We start from the raw sequence: 19405 nt of genomic DNA, 5'->3' as shown, positions 1-19405 counted from the left end.
GAAGACAATACCCCACCAGGATACACTGACCTTTAACCTACCACTTGGTGTGTGCATCACAGAGCACATTACAAAGGGGGAAGGAGCTTCTCCCCAGCCCAGACTAGAGCACTCAGAGACCTGGAAAATGGGGAGAGTCATGGGCACGAGTGTATGCAACGTCCAGCCCCCAGCAACAGTGGCACAGGAGGGCCAGGGGTTGTTCTTCAGGGAAGTTCTCAGAACCAGAGCACAGTGTCTGAGGAACCTCAAGGGGGCCCTATCTGCTTCACACATTCTCTGCTACTTGTCTTACACAAGGAGTCAAAATGCTGTCACTCAGACAGGCAAAGCCTTAAGTCCAGTAGGCCAGACTCTAGGGGATAATGTATAATCATATCCCAGGGATCTCGAGGACAAATCACAGATATAAATCCTCAGGTCAGGGTTTCTGAAAAAATGTGTATAAAAAACAGAAAAGGTCTCAGCTCCAGGTCATCGACCTGCGATGGGGGTGAGGGAGCTGAAGGAGGCACTTGGGGTGGGAGTCTCAGCCCAGCCCCACGATGAAACAGTCTTTTCCAGTGAGGGACCCAGAGTTGCACCTGTCTGGGTTACACCTGGCTGATGATCTCTCCATTCTCAGGTACAAAGACTTGCACAGGGGCCCCCTCGGGCGATCTCCGGAGCACACACACTGTAGGCACCTGCCAGGGTCAGGAAGAAAGGAGATAGGTAAGCAAACCAGGTAGAAATATCCAGAAATGAATAGTAAGCCAGTTACACCATGCTTATCCCTTAGGGACACTGACTGGCTACAACATGGCCCTAGTGCTCAGCTCTGGTCTCCCCAGGAGGCTCCATTTTCCACTCCAGGTTCCTCTGGGGTATGACAGGCACGCTGACCTCTTCCTCCCCTACCTTCCCTGGGCTTACTTCTCACTGCCCTCCCTGTCTGGCAGGTTGGGATGGGCTGGGCCTAGCCAAGGACAGGTCCAAGCTCGCAGGAAGGGAACACACGTCAGCTGGAGGGTGCAGCCTGGGACTGGGGCCAGGGTGCTGCCAGGCCCAGGATGCCAGCTGCAGCCCCAAGAGCCGTGGGTGGGGGAGGGACATGCAGCTGGGCCTCCTGGGAAACTGGGGTCTCAAAGAGGCGGCTTGTTGGTAAGTTCTGGAGCATGTCCCCCGCAGAGCCCTCCATACCAGGGAGAAGGAATAAAGAAGGGATTGATGTGTGTTAGCCCCACTTCCAGAATGAAGAAACAGGGTCCAAAGAACCCAAGCCATCCCTACCCAGTATCAGGGTGCTGTATCCTACATCCTATTTCTGGCTCTGGGACTCCTGATGATAATAATATCATTTATCTAGTGCTTACTATGCCTCGCTCGAGTCAGTCCAGCCTCTTAGCACCCCTAAAATAGGTATTGTACTACTCCCATTTCACAGAGGGGGAAGAGTATGCCCAAAGGGGTTAGGTTACTTGCCCAATCATGTAGCTTATAAGTGGAGGGACTGGGATTTGAACCTGGTAGCCCAGCTCGAGGATTGGTGTCCTTAACTATTATGCCCCCCTCCTTCTCAGTTCAGTGCTGTGGGAGAGTATTAGGGAGTAAGTGACAGATAGGTAGTCATAGGTCCTAGCTTCTGCAAACGTATACCAGGGGTGCCAAAAAAAGTACACACATTTCAAGAGATGTTATCATGTATTACTTTTAGCACTCTGTAACCAGAAGTGTCTGGAGGCTGATGGTAACCACTCTGAGCACCTCTTGTAACTGCAGAAGTTAAACATGACTTGTATTCATCCTTTGTTATGGATATATAGAGTATTACAATTTTAATACAGTTTTTTTCCTTTCTTAAAAAATGTGTATTCATTTTTTTGGCACCCTCTGTGTTTCCAGACTCTTCCTTTGTCCTGGGCAGGAAGTCAGGAAATTAGGGGGGTTTATTTGGATTGGACTTTGATTATGAAGAGGTTTATCTGCTTTGGGGATCATCTGAGGAGCCATCAGGAAAAAAAGCCTCTGCTATCAGCGAGATCATCTCCACCATGCATGTGCTCTGGAGTTAGATGTGGCAGGCAAAATCAGGAGGTGCCCCAGGTAAGTCAAGGGTGCTTTCAAAGCCAAGAGGAAATGATTTTTTGGCCTGTTCTTCTTAGTTGGGGATTACCCGGCCACTAGGCATCAAACCTAGTTTGATGCCTCACTACTCTGGGACCTTCTAGAATCACGGCCCCTTCCCAGAGACACAGCACTCTTGCCCAGTCCCCGGGTCCCTCGAGAGCAGACGCACCTGTGTCCGGGGTCCTGGGGCTCGCCCAAAGCCCTCTCTCCCGGGGGGCAGGCTCCTGACCCGGAAGGCCCCTTGGCGGTCCAGCGAGTGGGGGCGGGAGCTGCGCAGGCGTGCCCGCTCGTGCCACCATTTGAGCTCCTCAGAGACGGCCGCCTTGCTGAGCCCTCGGCCTGCGGGGCTGTCTTTCAGGGAGGGCGTCCGCACGATGCGGCTGTGGGAGGGCACCAGCCGCTGGTAGCGCAGGGGCGTGCCCTCCTCCTCATAGGCAGGGCCCAGAGCTGCTCGACACAACTCCCACTCGCCAGGCGGCAGGTGGCTCTCAGCCACCATCACATACCGCCCTGCTGGGAAACAGCCGGGGGGCAGCAGCAGCTTGGGGTAGTGGGGGACCAGCTCTCTGCTGCCAGCTGGGCCCCAGACCCCACGGTGGCGAGGGAGCTCCGGTGGGGAGAGGGGCCGCAGGAAGGAGATCTCGGGGCTGCTGCTGCCTGGCGAGGTGGGGTGGGAGATGCTGGACACATCAGAGCCGCTGTCTTCTGAACAGGAGTGGCAGGCGGCGTGAGGCAGCGGTGGCTTGGTCGGGGGGAAGCAGGAGTCTGGCACTGTCACCGTGTAGTGAGTAGGACGGCGGCGGGGAAAGGCGCTGCGACCTCGGCCCTCTGGACCGGCCCGGAAGGAATCCACCCTGCAGAGGGAAGGGAGGCATCCTGAGTCTGGGGGACACAGAGTCTACACTGCAGGGGTTGGAGTTCAGACAGGTGAGGCGGATTCTCTATCTCAAGGTCAAGATCAAAGCACCGCACTCGCAGGGGTCTTAGGTCAGCCCTCCCAAAGCAAACCAACAAGTCCCCGCTGGTCTAACATGTGAGTACAATACATTCCCTCACTACACGCACATGTTCCCACTGCACACACGCACTGCAGTCCATGTAGAGGGAACTATATCCATGTCATGTATTTTCAGCCAGTGTGGGTACACTGGACACAGTTGGCATTTCATCCTCAGGATCAATCTGTTTGGGCAGACATTGTCGGGTATCTAAATTGAACGTGTAAAATCTATTTAGGTAGACATTGTTGGGTATCTAACTTGAACATGTAAAAGCTATCATGTGGTACCCAAAGCAGCTGCATGCAGCCCAGGACCAATAGGGGCTGAAGTACTGCCCTCACTCTGCTAATACAACTGCCTTTTTCTAATTTGCATAAAGGCATGGCTTGTAAAATGACCTTGATAGCATGTAAAATATAAAATTCACTGCTTTGACTGGGCTTGGTGGCTCTGCCTGTAATCCCAGCACTTTGGGAGGTCGAGGTGAGTGGATTGCCTGAGCCCGAGGGTTCAAGACTTATCCAGGCAATTTGTTGAGACCTCGTCTCTACAATAAATCAAAAATGAGCCGGGCATGGTAGCACGTGCCTGTAGTTCCTTGGAAGGCTGAGGCAGAAGGATCGCCAGAGCCTAGCAGGTTGAGGCTGTGGAGACCGGGAGCGTGCCACTGCACTCCAGTCTGGGCGACAGAGTGAGACTCCAATTTAAATAAATAAATAAATAATAAAATAAAATTCATGACTGGAGAGCAGTTATTCCAAGCTGTACCCAGTCCAGTACTGCCTAACTAGCAAATTGAAGCCAGCAGAAGAACCCAGCAATGCTTTAATGATGCCTCAGGCCCCAGTGTGGTGTGGCTCACATTGCCTGCCATAACTCAGTCACCTAAATGATTGCCAAGCAGCAGGTGACATGGAAACTACCATACAGTCAATTCTCATCACTTGCAGATTCATTATTGGTGAATTTGCCTACTTGCTGAAATTTATTTGTAATTCCCATGTCTATATATACAGGACCTTCATGATCATTCTTGGACGTTCACGGAACAGCAAAAAAATGTGAGTTGCTTTAAGTGCGCATTCCTAGCTGGAGTCAAACAAGGCCATGCTCTGCCTTCTTGTTTCAGCTTTTATACTGCAAACGAATGTCCTGTTATGGCATATTTATTGAGTGTGTGTTTTTCATTTTGTGATTTTGCTGTTGAAACGGCCCCAGATGTAGTGTTCCAGTGCTGTATAGTGCTCCCAGTCAGAAGAAGGCTGTGATGCACTTTAGGAGAAAACATGTATGAGGCAAGCTTCACCCAGGCATGACTTACAGTGCCTTTGGCTGTTAAGTTCAGTGTTAATGAGTCAACAGTATACACTAAATAGGGTAAATTTAAGCAGAAACTCACGTAAAACCAGGATACATATTAACTAGTTGGTGAAAAATATTGTGACCAAAGGCTTGCAGGAACCTAACTGTGTCTCCTGTAGGACAATGATTCAGTATTCACTAATTCAGTTTGTGGTGATTTTATAGAATTATAACTACCACAAATAATGAGAATAAACTGTACATCGTCTGAAAAACTGAATCACCTATTGTCTGTGACCAGTAGTAATCTGCCAGCACAAGAAAACATGGCAAGTAAAAACCTTGAATCAGGTTCAAACAGACAAAACTGCAAACAAAACTGCAGTCTCTGGAAGAAAACAACTTGCTTCATAGATGGCCTTTGGCTTTGCTGGTTGTGGTGCAGCCTCTTTCAAGAGGTGCTTCAAGAAGGGATCCTAAGAGAAGCCAAGGCACCAGCCATGAGTCACCCAAGGGTGTCCCACCTGTATCCTAGAGGATACCTCCTCAAACTGGTGGGTTCCCACCTCTCTAGAGTGGGCTGTCTCTTACCTCAGAGACTTTGACTGACCCCTCCTCCCCTGCATCTCGGGGGTGGCCGGGGCACTGGTTCGGCCTTGCCACTGGCCAGGAACACTACGGATGGGAACCACGTGGTAGGAGACAGGCTCCAGCAGCCACAAGCTGGAGGCGCTGGGCCCGTCCTGTGGTGTGGTGGCCGGGCTGCTGCAAACAGATTGGAGACAGGTCAGTGGCAGGGATGCCTCCACTCAGAGGCTCAACAAGTGCAGGAGAATGGGGGCACAGTGGAAGGGAGCCCCACCTGAGCTCACACCTCCACCATCACATGGAGGTGGGAGAGACCTCCTCCACCTGTCTCCTTGTCCATGTGCCCAGCCCGTACCCCCAGTCCCAGCACAGCTCCCACCTGCTCCCGGCCCTCCCTCTACCTTCCTCCCCATCCTGACCTGGACTCGCTACAGGGCTCAGAAGCCTTCCTGGGCTTCTCGTATGGGTGGTCCAGGCTGGTCTCCTTCCAAGGGCTGTTCTGGATTGGGGCCCGCTCCAGGCCTTCCGACTCAGGTCCTGCTGGCTGCAGCCCCTCAAGGCTTTGGGGTGGGAGTGGCCGGGAAGGTAAGGCTGGGGACCCTGGGGGAGGTTTTGGCACTTGGGATTCCTCTGCAGGAATAAAAGAACTGGTAAGGGCAGAGGCTGGGAAACTGGCCCAACAAGAACCTCCATAAACCATAGCCCGTGCCTCACTCTCCCTCCCATAGCTGGCTTGTCCAACTGCTCCAGGCCATGGCTCTAGGCCCAGATGCTCAGACATATTTTCTTCTCCTCTGGGATGACTCCTTCCTTCACAGCCCTAGTTTATACCTTCCTCCTTCAAGAAGCCTTCCTAGATTGACTCTCCTGGGCCCACATCACTCTACTTTCTAACCTTTGTTCCGAGTGCCATGTCTGCAACTAACCTTTTGTTTACTTTTTCTCTCATTCCTGCCCATATGGCCCATTTCCTTATTGGTCTGGGCACTCCCCTGGGCAGGACTACAATACCTCCTCTGTCCACCTTGACCCTGGGTTTGTACACAGGGTTCTTAATAGACTTGTGTTTATAGACTTGTGTTTCCTACTCTAATATACCTTCTTTTCAAATGTGGCAATGACTGTGGGCAGATTGCTCTTTGGTTCTGACTGGTGCATCCTGAAATCAAGCCCCAAGGTGAAGGGACACACCTGGGGTTGACAGACTCTGCTGGAGTTCACCTTTCCCTTCCCTGTCAAAATGATGAGCTTCTAGAATGAGAGGTGGTCAGCACATCCCCATCCCCAGCGGAGCATATGCAGGAGCCCGCGGAAATTTGCATCCGTTCTAAGTGGAGACCCTCAGCCTGGCACCCTTGCCTTCCCTCTCCCTTGAAGTCCTCACTAGCAAACTCTGTCAAAGCCCTGAGGTCTATCAGTAGGAGCCCAGCCTTGATGACAGTCCCCAAGTCATGCCTCTTACCTTCCTCCAGGAGTAGCCCATCTGACAGGGAGCTGTCATCGGAGGCACTGAGCTCTGGGAAAGCCAAAGGGGAGAGAAAGAAGTGAGATTAACCCATAGATATGCATAACCAGTAGAGCTGAGCAGCCTAGACCTGATCCCTCCCCAGGATAGCACCCATTTATCAAGTAATATCCACTGTCTGATTTTTTCACTCGGAAGGAGGAAAAAAAACAGAAGTCAGGGGCTATGAAACAGGAAACTTGATTTTAATCATGGCTCTGTCATTAGCTATGCAACCCTGAATAAACCATTTCCATGCTCTAAACCTCAAGTTTCCCCACTTATTAAAAAAAAAAAGCCAGTGTTTCCTTGGGCAGGGCTTCCTGGCTGTGGGAGGAAAAAGCAAAGAGCCATTTTGGCAGGCCCTTGGGATGAAAAGAACTTTGCTAACTTTTCTATAGTCTTCTCACATCACAAATACAACTCAAAGATCCAAATCTGTGAATTCCTGCCTCACCAGCAATAAAAGCAGTTTGAGGTGGGAATCTGAGCTGTGGGACTGTGAGGCCAATTTAAGTTAGGGTCTGGCTAGCTACCATAAGGAAGGTTCTTCAGCTGGTGACATGGCAAGTCACCTGAGGAAAGGGAGTGTGGCATTTCTGCATGGTACAGAATTTCTCTGCCAGAAAATCAGAGGGAACTTATTTTTGCCATTGCCTTCAAACAAGCTTAAATCTTCAGATTTTAAGAATAAGCCTGACATTCCCTGCTTGGAACTCACAAAGCATTTTCAAGTGTATTTGAGATTGAAGATGAAAAGCAATAATTGCTAATATTTCTACTGTGCCAAAACTTATTAAATATAGCACCTTATATATGCTTTAATTCATGTAATACAACAACCATGTATGGTAGATATTATCATCTCCAAGTGACAATTGAGGAAAAGGTGTCTCAGAGGAGTTAAGTAACATGGTTTAGGTCAATCTACCAAAAGGTAGTTGAGTCAGAATTCACACCCAGACAGTCTGACTAGAGTCTGTACTCTTAACCACAGACCTTTGTGGGCTCTCCTGTTAGCTAGCATCTAATGTATAGGTCATTACTCAGAAAGTTCCAACCATCTTGAAATCCCTTACAACAAAGTTTTCAAACTACAGCCCAGAAGCCAAAACCAGCTCAACAGCTATTCTTATAAATAAAGTTTTATTGAAACACAGCTACAAGTGTACCTGGCTGCTGTTACACTAAAGTGGCAGAGTTGAGCAATTGCGACAGAGATCAAATGGCCCACAAAGCTTAAAACATGTATTATCTGATCCTTTACAGAAAAATTTCTCAACATTTACTCCACAATTTAAAAAATAAACACTTTATCTACAGCACTTTATCTGTTAGACTTTGCAGGGCATGCAGTGCCAGGAGCTGGGCCTGACTTCTGAGTAGTCAGCCAGCCCGTTCTTTGCTTAGCTCATAACTAGCCTTTGCTTTGTGATTCAATGGAGGAGATACTCTCTTATTGAATTCTAGTCTCCTGCCTCTAATCTTTTACAAAAACCTGGAGAATAAGGATTTATATCTTTCACAAATGTCAAGTGAATAAATTGTGGAACTATCACGCCAGGTGGGGCAACCAGGGTTACAGTCTTGTGTTTTGGTTTGAATATATGATCCGAGAAGAAAGACAGCATCCTCATCACCTCTAATCTTCATAAAAACAAGCAGACCAGCATTTTATAGGCTAAAAGGTACAATGCAAAGAAGGGAGTCTGGAGACACACTGCCTTTGCAGAGGTGGGGGTGGGGCACCTGGATCTGCCAACCCAACACAAGGGGTTCCCTAGGGCTAGTCATGTCTCAGCCACTGTCCTGACCTAGCCCTGCTCTCAAAGCAACAGTGGGACACGCCAGGCCGTAGAGGTAACTATAGAGATCGTGCTCATAAACTCTGGGACATTTTTTTTTTCCAAGTTGGCGTCTCGCTCTGCTGCCTAGGCTGGACTACAGTGGCATGCTCATGGCCACTGCAGCCTCGAGCTGCTGGGTTCAGTCAATCCTTCCTTAGCCTTCCAAGTAGCTGGAACTACAGGAACATGCCACCATGCCCAGCTAATTTTTTGATTTATTGTAGAGATGAGGGCTTGCCAAGTTGCCCAGGCTGGTCTTGAACCCCTGGGCTCAGGCAATCCTCTCACCTCAGCTTCCCAAATTGCTGGGATTGCAGGCCTGAGCCACCGCACCCAGCTGCTCTGGGACTTTTCAAAGGCTGTGCTGTCCAACACAGTAGTCACTAGCTGCATGTGGCTAGTTTCATTAAAAATGAATACAATAAAAAAGTCAGTTCCTCAGTCACACTAGGTACAGTTCAAATGCTCCACAGCCACATGCGACCAGTGGCTACCATATTGGACAGCACAGATACAGGATACTTCCATCACTGTAGAAACTCTTAGAGTATGACTAAAAGCTGGCGCTGTCGATCAGCAAACTCACCCTGAGCATCTGTTACATTTACAGCGGTGTGTGCTGGGGCAGTTCTCATCGGGTTCACCCTGGTAAATTAGTTCAACACCTGACTGCTCCCTGCCACTGCAGAGTACTACCTAATTAGTCTCACCTGGCACAGTTACTTTCCCAAAGTGAATAACCCTTGAGTGGAGACCAAGAGGGTGGGATGATTTTTGCTTTAGGCTTTTTTTTTTTCTGGTTTGTTTGCTTTTTTTCCTGTTAAATTCAAAACACCTTTCAGTTACTAACTAATTATTAATCCCTCTTTACTTCCTCCTTTCTGGGAGAGCACAGCTGGGCAGAAGAGACACAAAACAGGAATTATTTTTCTAGAACTGCCCCCTTCTGTGCTGCCAGGGCAGGACATGGGATCCCAGGGCCTGAGGAGGAGAGTGGGGTCTCAATGCCTGATCTGGGAAAGCCAGCCGTTATGCCAGGTGTTGCCGCTCCACATTTCTATCCTCACCTGGGCTGAGTGCCCCAAGAAGGCTTCAGAACCTCGGCCTCTTGCCTCCCACAGAGGGTTAAGCCAGAGCCCCAGGCATGCCCTGGCCTGCTCCCCACTCCCAACAAGGAGCACCATCGGTCACAATCGCAGCAGCAAGAGTAACACCCCGGCCGGGCGCAGTGGCTCATGCCTATAATCCCAGCACTTTGGAAGGCCAAGGTGAGAGGATTGCCTGAACCCAGGAGTTCAAGACCAGCCTAGGCAACTTGGTAAAATCTCATCTCTACAATAAATCAAGAAAAATTAGCTGGGTGTGGTAGCATGTGCCTATAGTTTCAACTACTTGGACATCTGAGGGGGAAGGATTCCCTGAGCCCAGCAGGTCAAGGCTGCGGTGGCCATGAGCATGCTACGGCACTCCAGCCTGAGCAACAGAGTGAGACTCTTGACTCAAACAAACAAAAAAAAAGAGTGACACCCCTCTACCATCCCATTTATGGACAAAAGCTTACAGCAACCACAGCAACAGTGGGCAGGGGAGTCCACTGAGCAGGGTGAGGCTGGGCGGCGGGGGCACAGGAAGTGTTGCGACCACCTGGGATGGGGGCACATCTCACCACCCTGACAGCTCCCTACAAGCACAGAGCAAGCCAGTCCTTAGAGACTTCCATGCCCAGACTGGCAGCTGCTTTTCCAGGGAAGATCAAGTCTTGGAAGCCCGGTGATCAGTTACACACTGCAAAGCTCAACCCCTATGCTGCCTAACTCAGACCGGGGGAAAGTGCATCAGCTCAGAGCCTCGGGCTCAAAAGAGCCTCCCACTATCCTGACCCAGACAAGCCATTGCCCCATGGACCCGGAGGGCAGAGGTCCTGACCTCCATTCCATTTGAATGAACCCTTGGATGAAACTCAAGGTCAGCTTTGAGGAAGATGCAGAAGGAAGGAGGAGGCTCTTCTTTAAGGAGATGGGGAGAGGGCCTCACAGGATGGAGAAGCCTTGCTGGGGCTGCAGGTCAGGATGGGGTGGCGGTAGACCCGGGAGGCAAGTCTGCCTGGCTAGGGCCGACGTGGAACACTGAAAACATAGTGCTGGGCCACACTGGCAGTGCTAGCCAAATGCAAAGGCGGTGGTGCAGACTTTGCCACCATCCCACATAAGCTCGTCCAAGGGGCGTGGCCCAGGCGGCCCGCTGGCCGCTGGCTCACCTCGGCCCAGGGGGAGCACGGTGGCCGGAGGCAGCTCGCTGTTACGCCGCCGCTCGCCCAGGCAGTGCTGGAGCTCCCGCAGCTTCTTCTCCTCCTGCAGCATGGCGTGCTTGCGCTGCCGCCGGGCCTGCCGGCTCAGGTTCTCCTCCAGGCACAGCCGCCGGGCTGCCTCTGTGATCTGCAGCTGCAGGGCCAGTTGGCGCTCCAGGCTGCTCAGCGGGTCCTGAGGCAGGGGATGGGAGTGAGGCCCGGGAGAGGCAGGGAGCTCGGGGGTCCAGAGGACACAGAGAGAACCCAGTACTCTGGGTCCTGGTCCTAAGCCTGGAGGACTGAGGAGTGGCAGACAGCAGCACCCACGGACGTGGAACAGAGGATGGAGAGGTGGGAGGAGCCCGAGAGCAAACCTGTCAGCCTGAAAAGCTAGCACGGGCACCCACCCATCAGCCCGCCTGCTTAACCAGGCAGGGCGAGAACCCAAGTGGGACACTTTCCCTCCTGACCCCAAAGGGTTGGGCGGGCCAACCCATGGAAAACTGCCACCATTCACACCATGGGGAAGGGCACCCAGGGCCCGAGTCACCCTCTCTCCTCCTTCCTCCTATGCTGAGAAAGAGGAGGACCAGCCCTAGGGGCCAGAGTAACCTGTCTGAGCAGGCAATTGCCTCTCTGAATTGGTGGCTGGCACTCTTAACTGATCTTCTGCCCACTGGGGCCAAGCCTAGTGTCCTCCCCTGAGCTTCCAGCCCCCTCCGTTCCTATGGTGGCACACCTTCCCCATGGCCATTTGGGCTACATGTTTGTGGTACTCTTGGCTGACATGGAGTCAAGCACCCTCCCTGGGTGTGAAGGGTGGAGGGGAGCCTGCCAGGGTCCCAGGATGAGGTGCTGCACCTCAGGGATCCGTCTTTGAGGAACGAAGGTTGCTAGCAGCTACCTGAAGCCCCTCACCTCTCTGTGCAAGGCCCACTCATCCAGTTTGTAAGCTGCTCCAATCCTGCGGCGGACCTTGGGGGCCTTTTCCCCAGGTTTGAGGGGATACTCTTCTGGCAAGGTGCCCGTCAGCTCCTGGGGTGGAAGCAGCGTCAAGCCAGGCCCTTACCACCAGCCCAGCCCTTGGCCAACCAGGAGACACCGGTCCACTGGCCTGTGTGCTGCACGTGCCCGCCTTCCACCGCAGCCCCTGGCTTGACCCAACGCCTACCCCATCCCATCCGCGGTTGTCCTGTCCGTCTTAGGGCCGCTCTCCCTGCCTTCCCTTTCCCTTCCAAACTCCTCTGATCACTTCCTCCAGAGCTATCTTGCCCCCATCACAATTCTCATATGCATCATGTCTACGTGGACCCTCTGCAGCCCTCCACGCCCTTTATTCCCTGACCTGGGCCCCCTGCCTGGGTCTAATGCTCCTCCGTCCAGGGCTCAGGTCAAAGGCTGCAGCAGAGGGACACTAGGCACCAGACCCCAGGCAGACTTCCAGCATCCCCTCGGAAAGGGGTTCCCTCCCTTCAGCCCCCACATCCCCAAACAGAGCTCTGGGGCTCCTCAGATGAACCCCAAGCATGTGTGGAGGGTGACTGGGGGCCGGGGGCCGGCCAGGTCCTCACCGCCTCCCTCAGGCAGAGTCTTCTCAGCTCTTCCAAGCAGGCCTCCAGGCGCGCCTCCAGAGCCCTCTGCTGCTTGCGCACGGCGTGGGTCAGCTCCTTCATGGGGGAGACGGGGCTGTCGGGGCCTGCGAGAGGAGGGCAGAGGACGCGCTCAGGGAGGCTGAGGTGGGGAGGCTGACCACCCCCGGGAGAGCACAGGCGTGCGAGCGCACACACGCAGCCTCGTGCCTGCCCACAAATTACAGGCTAACTGCTGTGGCCTGTCTCAGCCACAAAAGACCGCGTCTCCTGACTGCCTGAGGGTGGTGACATTACAACTCAAAAGGAAAGGCTGTCCCACAAAGTGACCGACTTGGGGGAAGGCATGCATGGTCTGAATCCTCTACCTGCTCCTTTCTTTCTTCCTCCTTCTCTGTCTCTGACTCTCAATCTTACTCTCATATGCATTTCTTCTTTCATGCCCTCTGTTAAGACTAGGCCAGACTAGGCCCACTAGCTCAGGCTGACCAGAGGAGACCTTTACACTGGCCAGATAAGACTTTCAACTTTTTAGTAATTACTGGGGCTAAAGTGGAACACTGCAGATCCCTCTTCCAGATAGAACCGAAACTCAGACTAGACCCCTCCAGGAAGGAAAACTCCACATATCCCTGAGGTTACAGCCCTTCTAATACCTCTCACCCCCTCCCCCACCGCCCCAGCCCTTGGAAGTTTCAGTCCGATCAGCCCTACGGCATGGGTACTCAGGACTCAAGAATCAGGGCCAGGGACCAGGGCAGCGGGATTTCCCCAAACACTCACTAGACTGCAGGATGATGCCGCTGTCGGTGTCGCTGACTTCATCCTTACTCTCCATGGTAGATTTCTGGAAGGAGGGGGCACAGAGCAGGGCGGGGGGACACCGTGCCCAGCCTAGGCCAGGGTATGTAGGTAGTCTGGAGTTTCCCCAGCTTTTAAGAGAAAGGAGAACAAAAACAAAAAAGCTATAGCGAACCTCTTGATTACAAAGAACTTAGGAATACATGCTTGAGGGTGGGGGGTTGGGGTGGTGGTGGTAGAAGTGAGGGCCGAGCTTCAGGAAGGATCTAGGATAGAGGAGTCCTTGCCCCGAGGGGCACTGCCCAAGAGAAAGTGCTATGGGCCTTACCAGCAAACCCTGTTCTCAGCTGGCCCAGCCTAGCTCCCCACCAGGCCACTTCTAGGCCAGATTCTAGGTCCAAGGGGCTGACACCAGTCGTGGCCACAAGAGCCACACAGACTGAGGAGAAAGACAACAAGGAAGAGAGCAGAGCAAAGATGAAAAGTTAGGGGACCAAAAAAAAAAAGGAACAGGAACAGGCTCAGTGGCTCATGCCTGTAATTCCAGCACTTTGGGAGGCCAAGGTAGGATTACTTGACCAGCCTGGGCAACATGGCAAGAACCCTGTCTCTAAAAAAATTTTTTTTAATTAGCTGGGCATGGTAGACACTGAGCACGTGGCCAGGCCTGGGACCTCCAAAGCCCAGGACACCCTGCCCTCAGGACTAGGCAAGCCATCTGTAGACAGGGGCAGCGACTGTGTGGCAGAGAGCTGTCTCAAAGCCCTGAAATAACTCCCAAGCCACCAACTACACCTAGAAGACTCTTCAAGGGGACATCAGCCTGAACCTCCTATACCCCACAGCCAGGGGAGACCCAGGGGTATGTCTCTCTGGTTTCTAGGACTTGGGGGCTGGGGTGTAGTGACTATGGCAGAAGCTGCCCAAGGTCAGAAATGAGACCACTCACTCCTCTGTCTCCCTGGAGCTTGAGGACACTTGGGTGGCATGGGCACAATCCCACTGTGTCGGCCCAGCCGAGCACCAGTCACCCAAATACCTGTGCCCGGCCCCTCTCTCCTCACCAAACCCATGTCGCTGGTTGGGGTCCCAGCTGCTGCCAAGGGTGGAGAGAGGTGGGCGGATCCCAGGCAGCGGTCTGGAAGGAGAGCCTAGCCACCTCCTCACTGAGTCAGCCCATTGAGCAAGAGTCCAAAAGTCCTTCTGAGTTTCTGTCTGGAGCCCATCCTGCCTCCTAAGAGCAGGGGCTGCAGGGTGAGGGAGGTGGGCTCCACCCCTCCACAGGCAGCCAACAAGACAGAAAAGTAGGGCTTGGGAGAGATGAGATGATCACAAAGCAAGGCAGAGAAGGAGAGGCGACCGCTGTCAGCCATGTCCCCAAGAGCACCTCTCTGCCTGTTGAGAGTGAAAGAGCAGGAACAGTAGAGAACTTTTACAGACCTGTGGAAACGACACAGTCTATCAAAGTACCATGGGCTGCAGTAATTCAAAACACAGCCCTGAAAACATGTACCTTGCTCTTTGGAGTTTCAGTTTTCAAAGAAAGTCTAGAGAATGCATGGTAGGAAAATGCTTTCAAAGTGTATGTAGGGCCTTTGCAAAAGATTGGTCACATATTCTGGGGCTCCCAGAGTACTTAGGGAGACTATTAGCTCTGCACTGTCCATCCGTCCCAAACCCCATCCCTCTTAGAGATAAGAACAGGACAACCCTATCCCTCCTCCCACCCACCCTGGGCATCCTCCATTCCCAGAAGCTGGAGAGGGATGGGGAGGACCCAGCCAGAGTTAGAAGGTAAAGCAGGCTCAGCAAGCACTTTGGACAAGGGGAAGAAGTCCTGTGGGAGAGGAAGCCATTAATGAGTCACACTTACTAATTAATTATTAACCTCTAAGGATAATTTAGCTCCTGCCTCTCAGGAGCTCCTAAACTGGTGTTGCCTTTGAAAAGTGGGGACTTACAGGGACAGAAGGGTGCCTTAGCAGGAGTCCTCTCTCCTCCAGTTTCCTCCTCCCCCAGGTTGGCTCCGTCCCTCACCGCCAGAGTTAAGGGGGAGGCACCGACATCCGCAGAGGTCCCAATCTGATGCTGGGTCCACTCTGGGCTGATTGGCTGCTCCAAGTAGGGCAAAGAGCACAGGACCAGAAGTCTGGAGCCCTGGATTCAAGTCTCGGTCCTGCTACTGCTACTCTGGGGGAGTTACTTGACCTCACTGGGCTTGCTTTCCTTATCTGAACAGTGAGGATGAGACCTTGTCTAGGGCCCTGGTCTGAATCTGGACATCTTGGATAATATCAGGCTGAGAAGAAAACTCACACAGTCATGTAGCAGACCCTCTCATCTGCCTCTGCCGAGTCCATTCTCCACAGCAGGGAAACCTGCTTCAGAGCCCACGGTTGGGAGTGGGGGCTCAGGCCCCATCCCCACCCAGGAGGATGTGAATCTTCTAACATCCCCACCCTCTCCCCAACACAGGGTCCCTCCTGGCCTTTGGACAGCCCCAGCACTGGATCCTAAGACAGCCCACCTGGCTGAATGACATCCTCAGAAAAAGGTAGAGGAGGAGAGCTGGGCTTTCCCTCAGGCTGAGCCACTGGGAACCCTTCCCATCACAAACCTGGCCCTCAGAGCCGGGTCCTGGGCCTATCTGTCCCAACTTATCTCCGCTTGCCCTCTCTCTGGTCGTCATGAAGGCCCAGGGAACCACAGGGACTGGGTCCCATCCAAGCCCACCAGCACTTCCCTATCACCCCTGTGCCCCAGACCTGAGTTGGCAAGGGGTGGTGGTAAGGGGGTGACCGGCCGCCTCCTGGGCTCCCACCACTCCCAGGCCAGTCTGCCCTCAGCTCCAAAGATCCGCTCCGCTCCACCCCACCCCACCCTCACCTGCTTCCGGGCTTTAGTCCAGGAGTTCCCAAGAGTTCGGGAGAACAGCCCCTGCTCCCAGTCAGGGGGTGCAGGGGCCCCGCATGTCACCTCAGGGTCTCCCAGGCCACAGGCCTGTGCTCTCTCTCCAACCGTGGTGGCGCTGGTAGTCCCTCTCTCGTCCTGCCTGCCGTCCCTCCCAGGCTGCCGGGCCAGGGGAACCAGGTTACTTGTTATAACTTGAGTCAGAGGGGAGGAGCAGGTGAGCAAGTCCTTCCCTGAACTAATCCCGTGCAACTGCTGCCGGCAAGGCAGCTCACTCGTGGGCCTCTGCACTTCCGGAAGGCAGGAGGGAATAAGAGGAGCGGGGAATAAGAGGCTCCCCAAGAGGAATCCCCACCGAAGACAACAGTCTTCAGAGCCTCAAAGAACCCTACTACAATGTGCTGGCTGTGGAGTGCCTGACTGCCCTCCTATCCTTCTCCCTGCCTCCTTTGTACCTCAGTTTCCCTTTCCAAAAATCGAGTCATGTCGCCCTCATAATAGGGTGAAATGTTCACTGTCCATGGAAAATACCAGCAGACAATTGACAAGCTGACAAGATTGGACATCAACCTAGGGAGGGTGAAATGGAGGCCAAGGCCTGAGTCTTGTCTCTCCCAAATCAGGATTTTAAAACCTCAGGCAAGGAAGCTGGAATTCCACATGCGGAGAACCTAGGGTCCTCAAGAGGGAGAACTAGGCTGAACTAGGCTGCTCGTTCTTTTTATTCCAGACATTTCCCCCAAGGGGTATCAAGACTATCACTTCCCTGCTTATTATTTACATCCATCCTCCAGCAAAGGCCATTTAGGATCCGGGCACTGACTTGAGCCCCTGTCCGGTCTCCTGCGCCACAGGATGTACCCTGTGACCCCAGGCTAAACCCACTCCCCAAACGCAAGGGACTAGAAACCAAATGGAACCTATTCCCTATAAAATAATAAGCCTCTGGGTCTCCCACTCTGCTGAGCCTCACGCAAATGGAAAACTGGAATCTGGTCTATTTTACAAGGAGGAGCAGAGTAGAGCTGTTGCCTGTCCCCAGCAGGCTGGAATATGCAGAGATACCCTGCAGACCATAGGCTGCACCCCTCAAATCTTCAAACCACCACCTCCTTTCCCCTCACTCTCTGGTCCCCCCCAATCCCGATGCCTCAATGTAAGTCTGGATCGCTTTCCCTCCTCCAGCTCCTAAGAGCCTCATCCCCACTCCCCACCCCCCAGTGCAGGGAACGCCAAAGCCCGCTCTCATCCAGCACCTCCTGTGGAGCACAGCTCTTAGGGCCTGCGCTGCCACCCCCCACCCCTACACACACAGACCCAGCACACCTTCACATTCCTGTACACGCCCTCTTTCCAAACAATGCTAGCCCGAAAGCTCCAGGCTGACCATCTCCTTTTCTTCTCAGGCTGAGGGGCCCAGACAGGGGACAGCCCTCACCTTACCAATACTGTGGAGAGCATGCTCTCTGGGTCTTCCAAAGGGCCTGCAGACCTTCCCTTGCCCCAGCCCTCCACAATCAGCAGCCCCTACCCATGGAGGTTCGGCATTTTCTTCCAAAGTCAAACAGAGAGAGTCTGACTCTAGGCATAAGTGGCCCTCCCTCCACCTTGCCCATCCCCCATCTCCAGGTGGGGGGCGGTAGAAGTTTCTAGAATCAGCTCACAGCTCCTATTTCTTAATGCATAAATAGAATTGAGAGACTAAGAGAACCAATTACATTGAAATACAGTTCTAAAAACAGAAAAACACAGCCATATATATGCTTCCTTGTGAACATTAAACAGGATCTAGCAGCGGGTGCTTTCATAGGAGGTGAGTGTAAACAATATTTCAAGACTGCTGCACCCACCGCAGTGTGATAAGAAACTGAACTCTAGTAGTGGCCAAGTCACAGGTCCTGCCAATGCTACTGTAGTTTGCTGCCCTCATTAGCTAGAGAGTATATTAAATTTCTGTTAAAGCTGGTGAAAAGTTTTCCCCCAATCTAAATCTACAAACCCTCTGAATTCTTCCCTCAGATGCCTTGGTATCCATGGGCTCAGCTAAGAAGCCCTGCCCTCGGGTAACCCACCACCTCTGAGTTTAGGGACAAGAAATACAAATTCACTTTTTGGACTGATCCTCTGGAATTCTCAAAGACATTCTGCACCCTCAAATTCACACCTCTCATCTCCCAGACTGGCTGAATCTGAGGTTTGGAAGGGGAGCTGGCCCAACCAAGCCTCCCGCCAAGAACCCCAGGGTTCTTGGATCCATTGGATCTAGCAGACTGGCATGTCATTCTACTCAAAACACTAAGGGGGAGATGGGCACACCAGAGCCCAGCTGAGAATCGAGGATTCAGCACCACACTCCAGTCAGTCGGGGACCCAAACCCGGGAGCAGTATCATGGAGACCACCAACTAGTGAGGGGTGGTGTTTCCTGGCAATAACATTATGGAGTACTTGGAATCTGATCTTTGTAGACAAGAGCCCTCTTCTAGCCCATTTCCTCAGTTAAAGCCCTGAATCCGAAAACTCTTCCACAGCCCTGTAGCCATCCAGTCTCCAATTTCTTTCTTTTTTTTCCCAAGTTTCTTCTGATGCACCAGATTGGAAGTTCTTGAAACCCAGCGCCTCATCCTACCATCTCCACGACCCCAACAACCAGCAAAGCCCAGTCTCAGGCACTGCTAACCTTGTACTTACTGAATTAACGAATTAATGGTCAGTCGCTAGAGCCAACAGTGGGAAAAGGAAGAAGGAAATAGCCCGGGACCCTCCAGGCCGGAGGGGTGGGAGACTGTTTCTTAAACTGTTGCCCCCTGCCCACTGGGAAAGGTGCTCGCCTCCACCAGGCCAGGATGGGGTGGGCTGGGGCCGGGAACTCCAGGCTAGCCTGGAATGCGCCCTGAAATCAGACCTCTAGGCTTTCTCTAAAAAGCCCCTTTGTCCTGTCCACCCTGCTCCCCTCCCCCACCGCGCCCTCCACAACCAGGCCGGCCCGAGACTTGGCTCCTTTTGTTTGGCTGCTTTCTGGCTTCCCGGAACCTGGCCAGGAGAGCCACAGGCACCGGCAAGGTCGAAGGAGTAAGGGTGAGGGTTTGAAAATGTGCGGCTTTCGGTGGGAACTCAGAATTCCCAGCGCCTGGGTAAAACGAACCCATTCCCCGCACGGGCCCCTCTGCCGAGGCTGAAGACCGCGGGTGCGGGGGCTGGATTCCCCCCGGCTCGCCCGCGCTGCGTCCCCCGGAATTTCCCCCTTACCTGTCCCACGGAGCTCTGGCGCCGCCCGCCTGCCCCCGCGCCCCCGCTTCCTGCCCCGCAGCTTCAGGACCGGCTGGCCCGGGCCATCCTCCCTCTCCCCGAGCCTCCCCCCGGCCTCCCCGCCCCGGAGGTATTTCATTTAACTTCGGCGTTTGCAGCATCCCAAATGTTAAAGACCCCGAGACATCTGTCCCCTGGGGCATACCAAGGCCCACCGGA

General features: G+C 53.1%; 1 protein-coding gene across 2 annotated transcripts; it reads right to left on the bottom strand.

The window, feature by feature from the left end:
- Window positions 1-249: 249 nt before the first annotated feature.
- On the bottom strand, window positions 250-19389 carry CUNH1orf106 (chromosome unknown C1orf106 homolog). Of its 2 annotated transcripts, none has more exons than XM_008067110.1 (10): window positions 19187-19389; window positions 13011-13159; window positions 12210-12334; window positions 11557-11673; window positions 10609-10831; window positions 6463-6516; window positions 5420-5630; window positions 5004-5177; window positions 2279-2963; window positions 250-686 (listed from the first exon to the last, which is right to left on the bottom strand). In XM_008067110.1, exons 1-10 carry the CDS (start codon window positions 19387-19389, stop codon window positions 594-596), a joined length of 2034 nt encoding a protein of 677 aa, XP_008065301.1. In that variant the 3' UTR covers window positions 250-593. The 2 variants fall into 2 exon arrangements, with proteins under 2 accessions (XP_008065301.1, XP_008065302.1); XM_008067111.1 differs by lacking the exon at window positions 19187-19389 and adding an exon at window positions 15915-16181 and having other exon boundaries at window positions 460-686.
- Between the last annotated feature and the right edge of the window lie 16 nt (window positions 19390-19405).

This window comes from Carlito syrichta, unplaced genomic scaffold (assembly GCF_000164805.1).
Source record: "Carlito syrichta isolate Samal-C Ts95f unplaced genomic scaffold, Tarsius_syrichta-2.0.1 Scaffold309294, whole genome shotgun sequence".
In the NCBI taxonomy this organism is placed as follows: domain Eukaryota; kingdom Metazoa; phylum Chordata; class Mammalia; order Primates; family Tarsiidae; genus Carlito; species Carlito syrichta.
The sequence above is the reverse complement of the archived record's forward strand: the minus strand, read 5'-3'. Positions and strand labels throughout refer to the sequence as shown.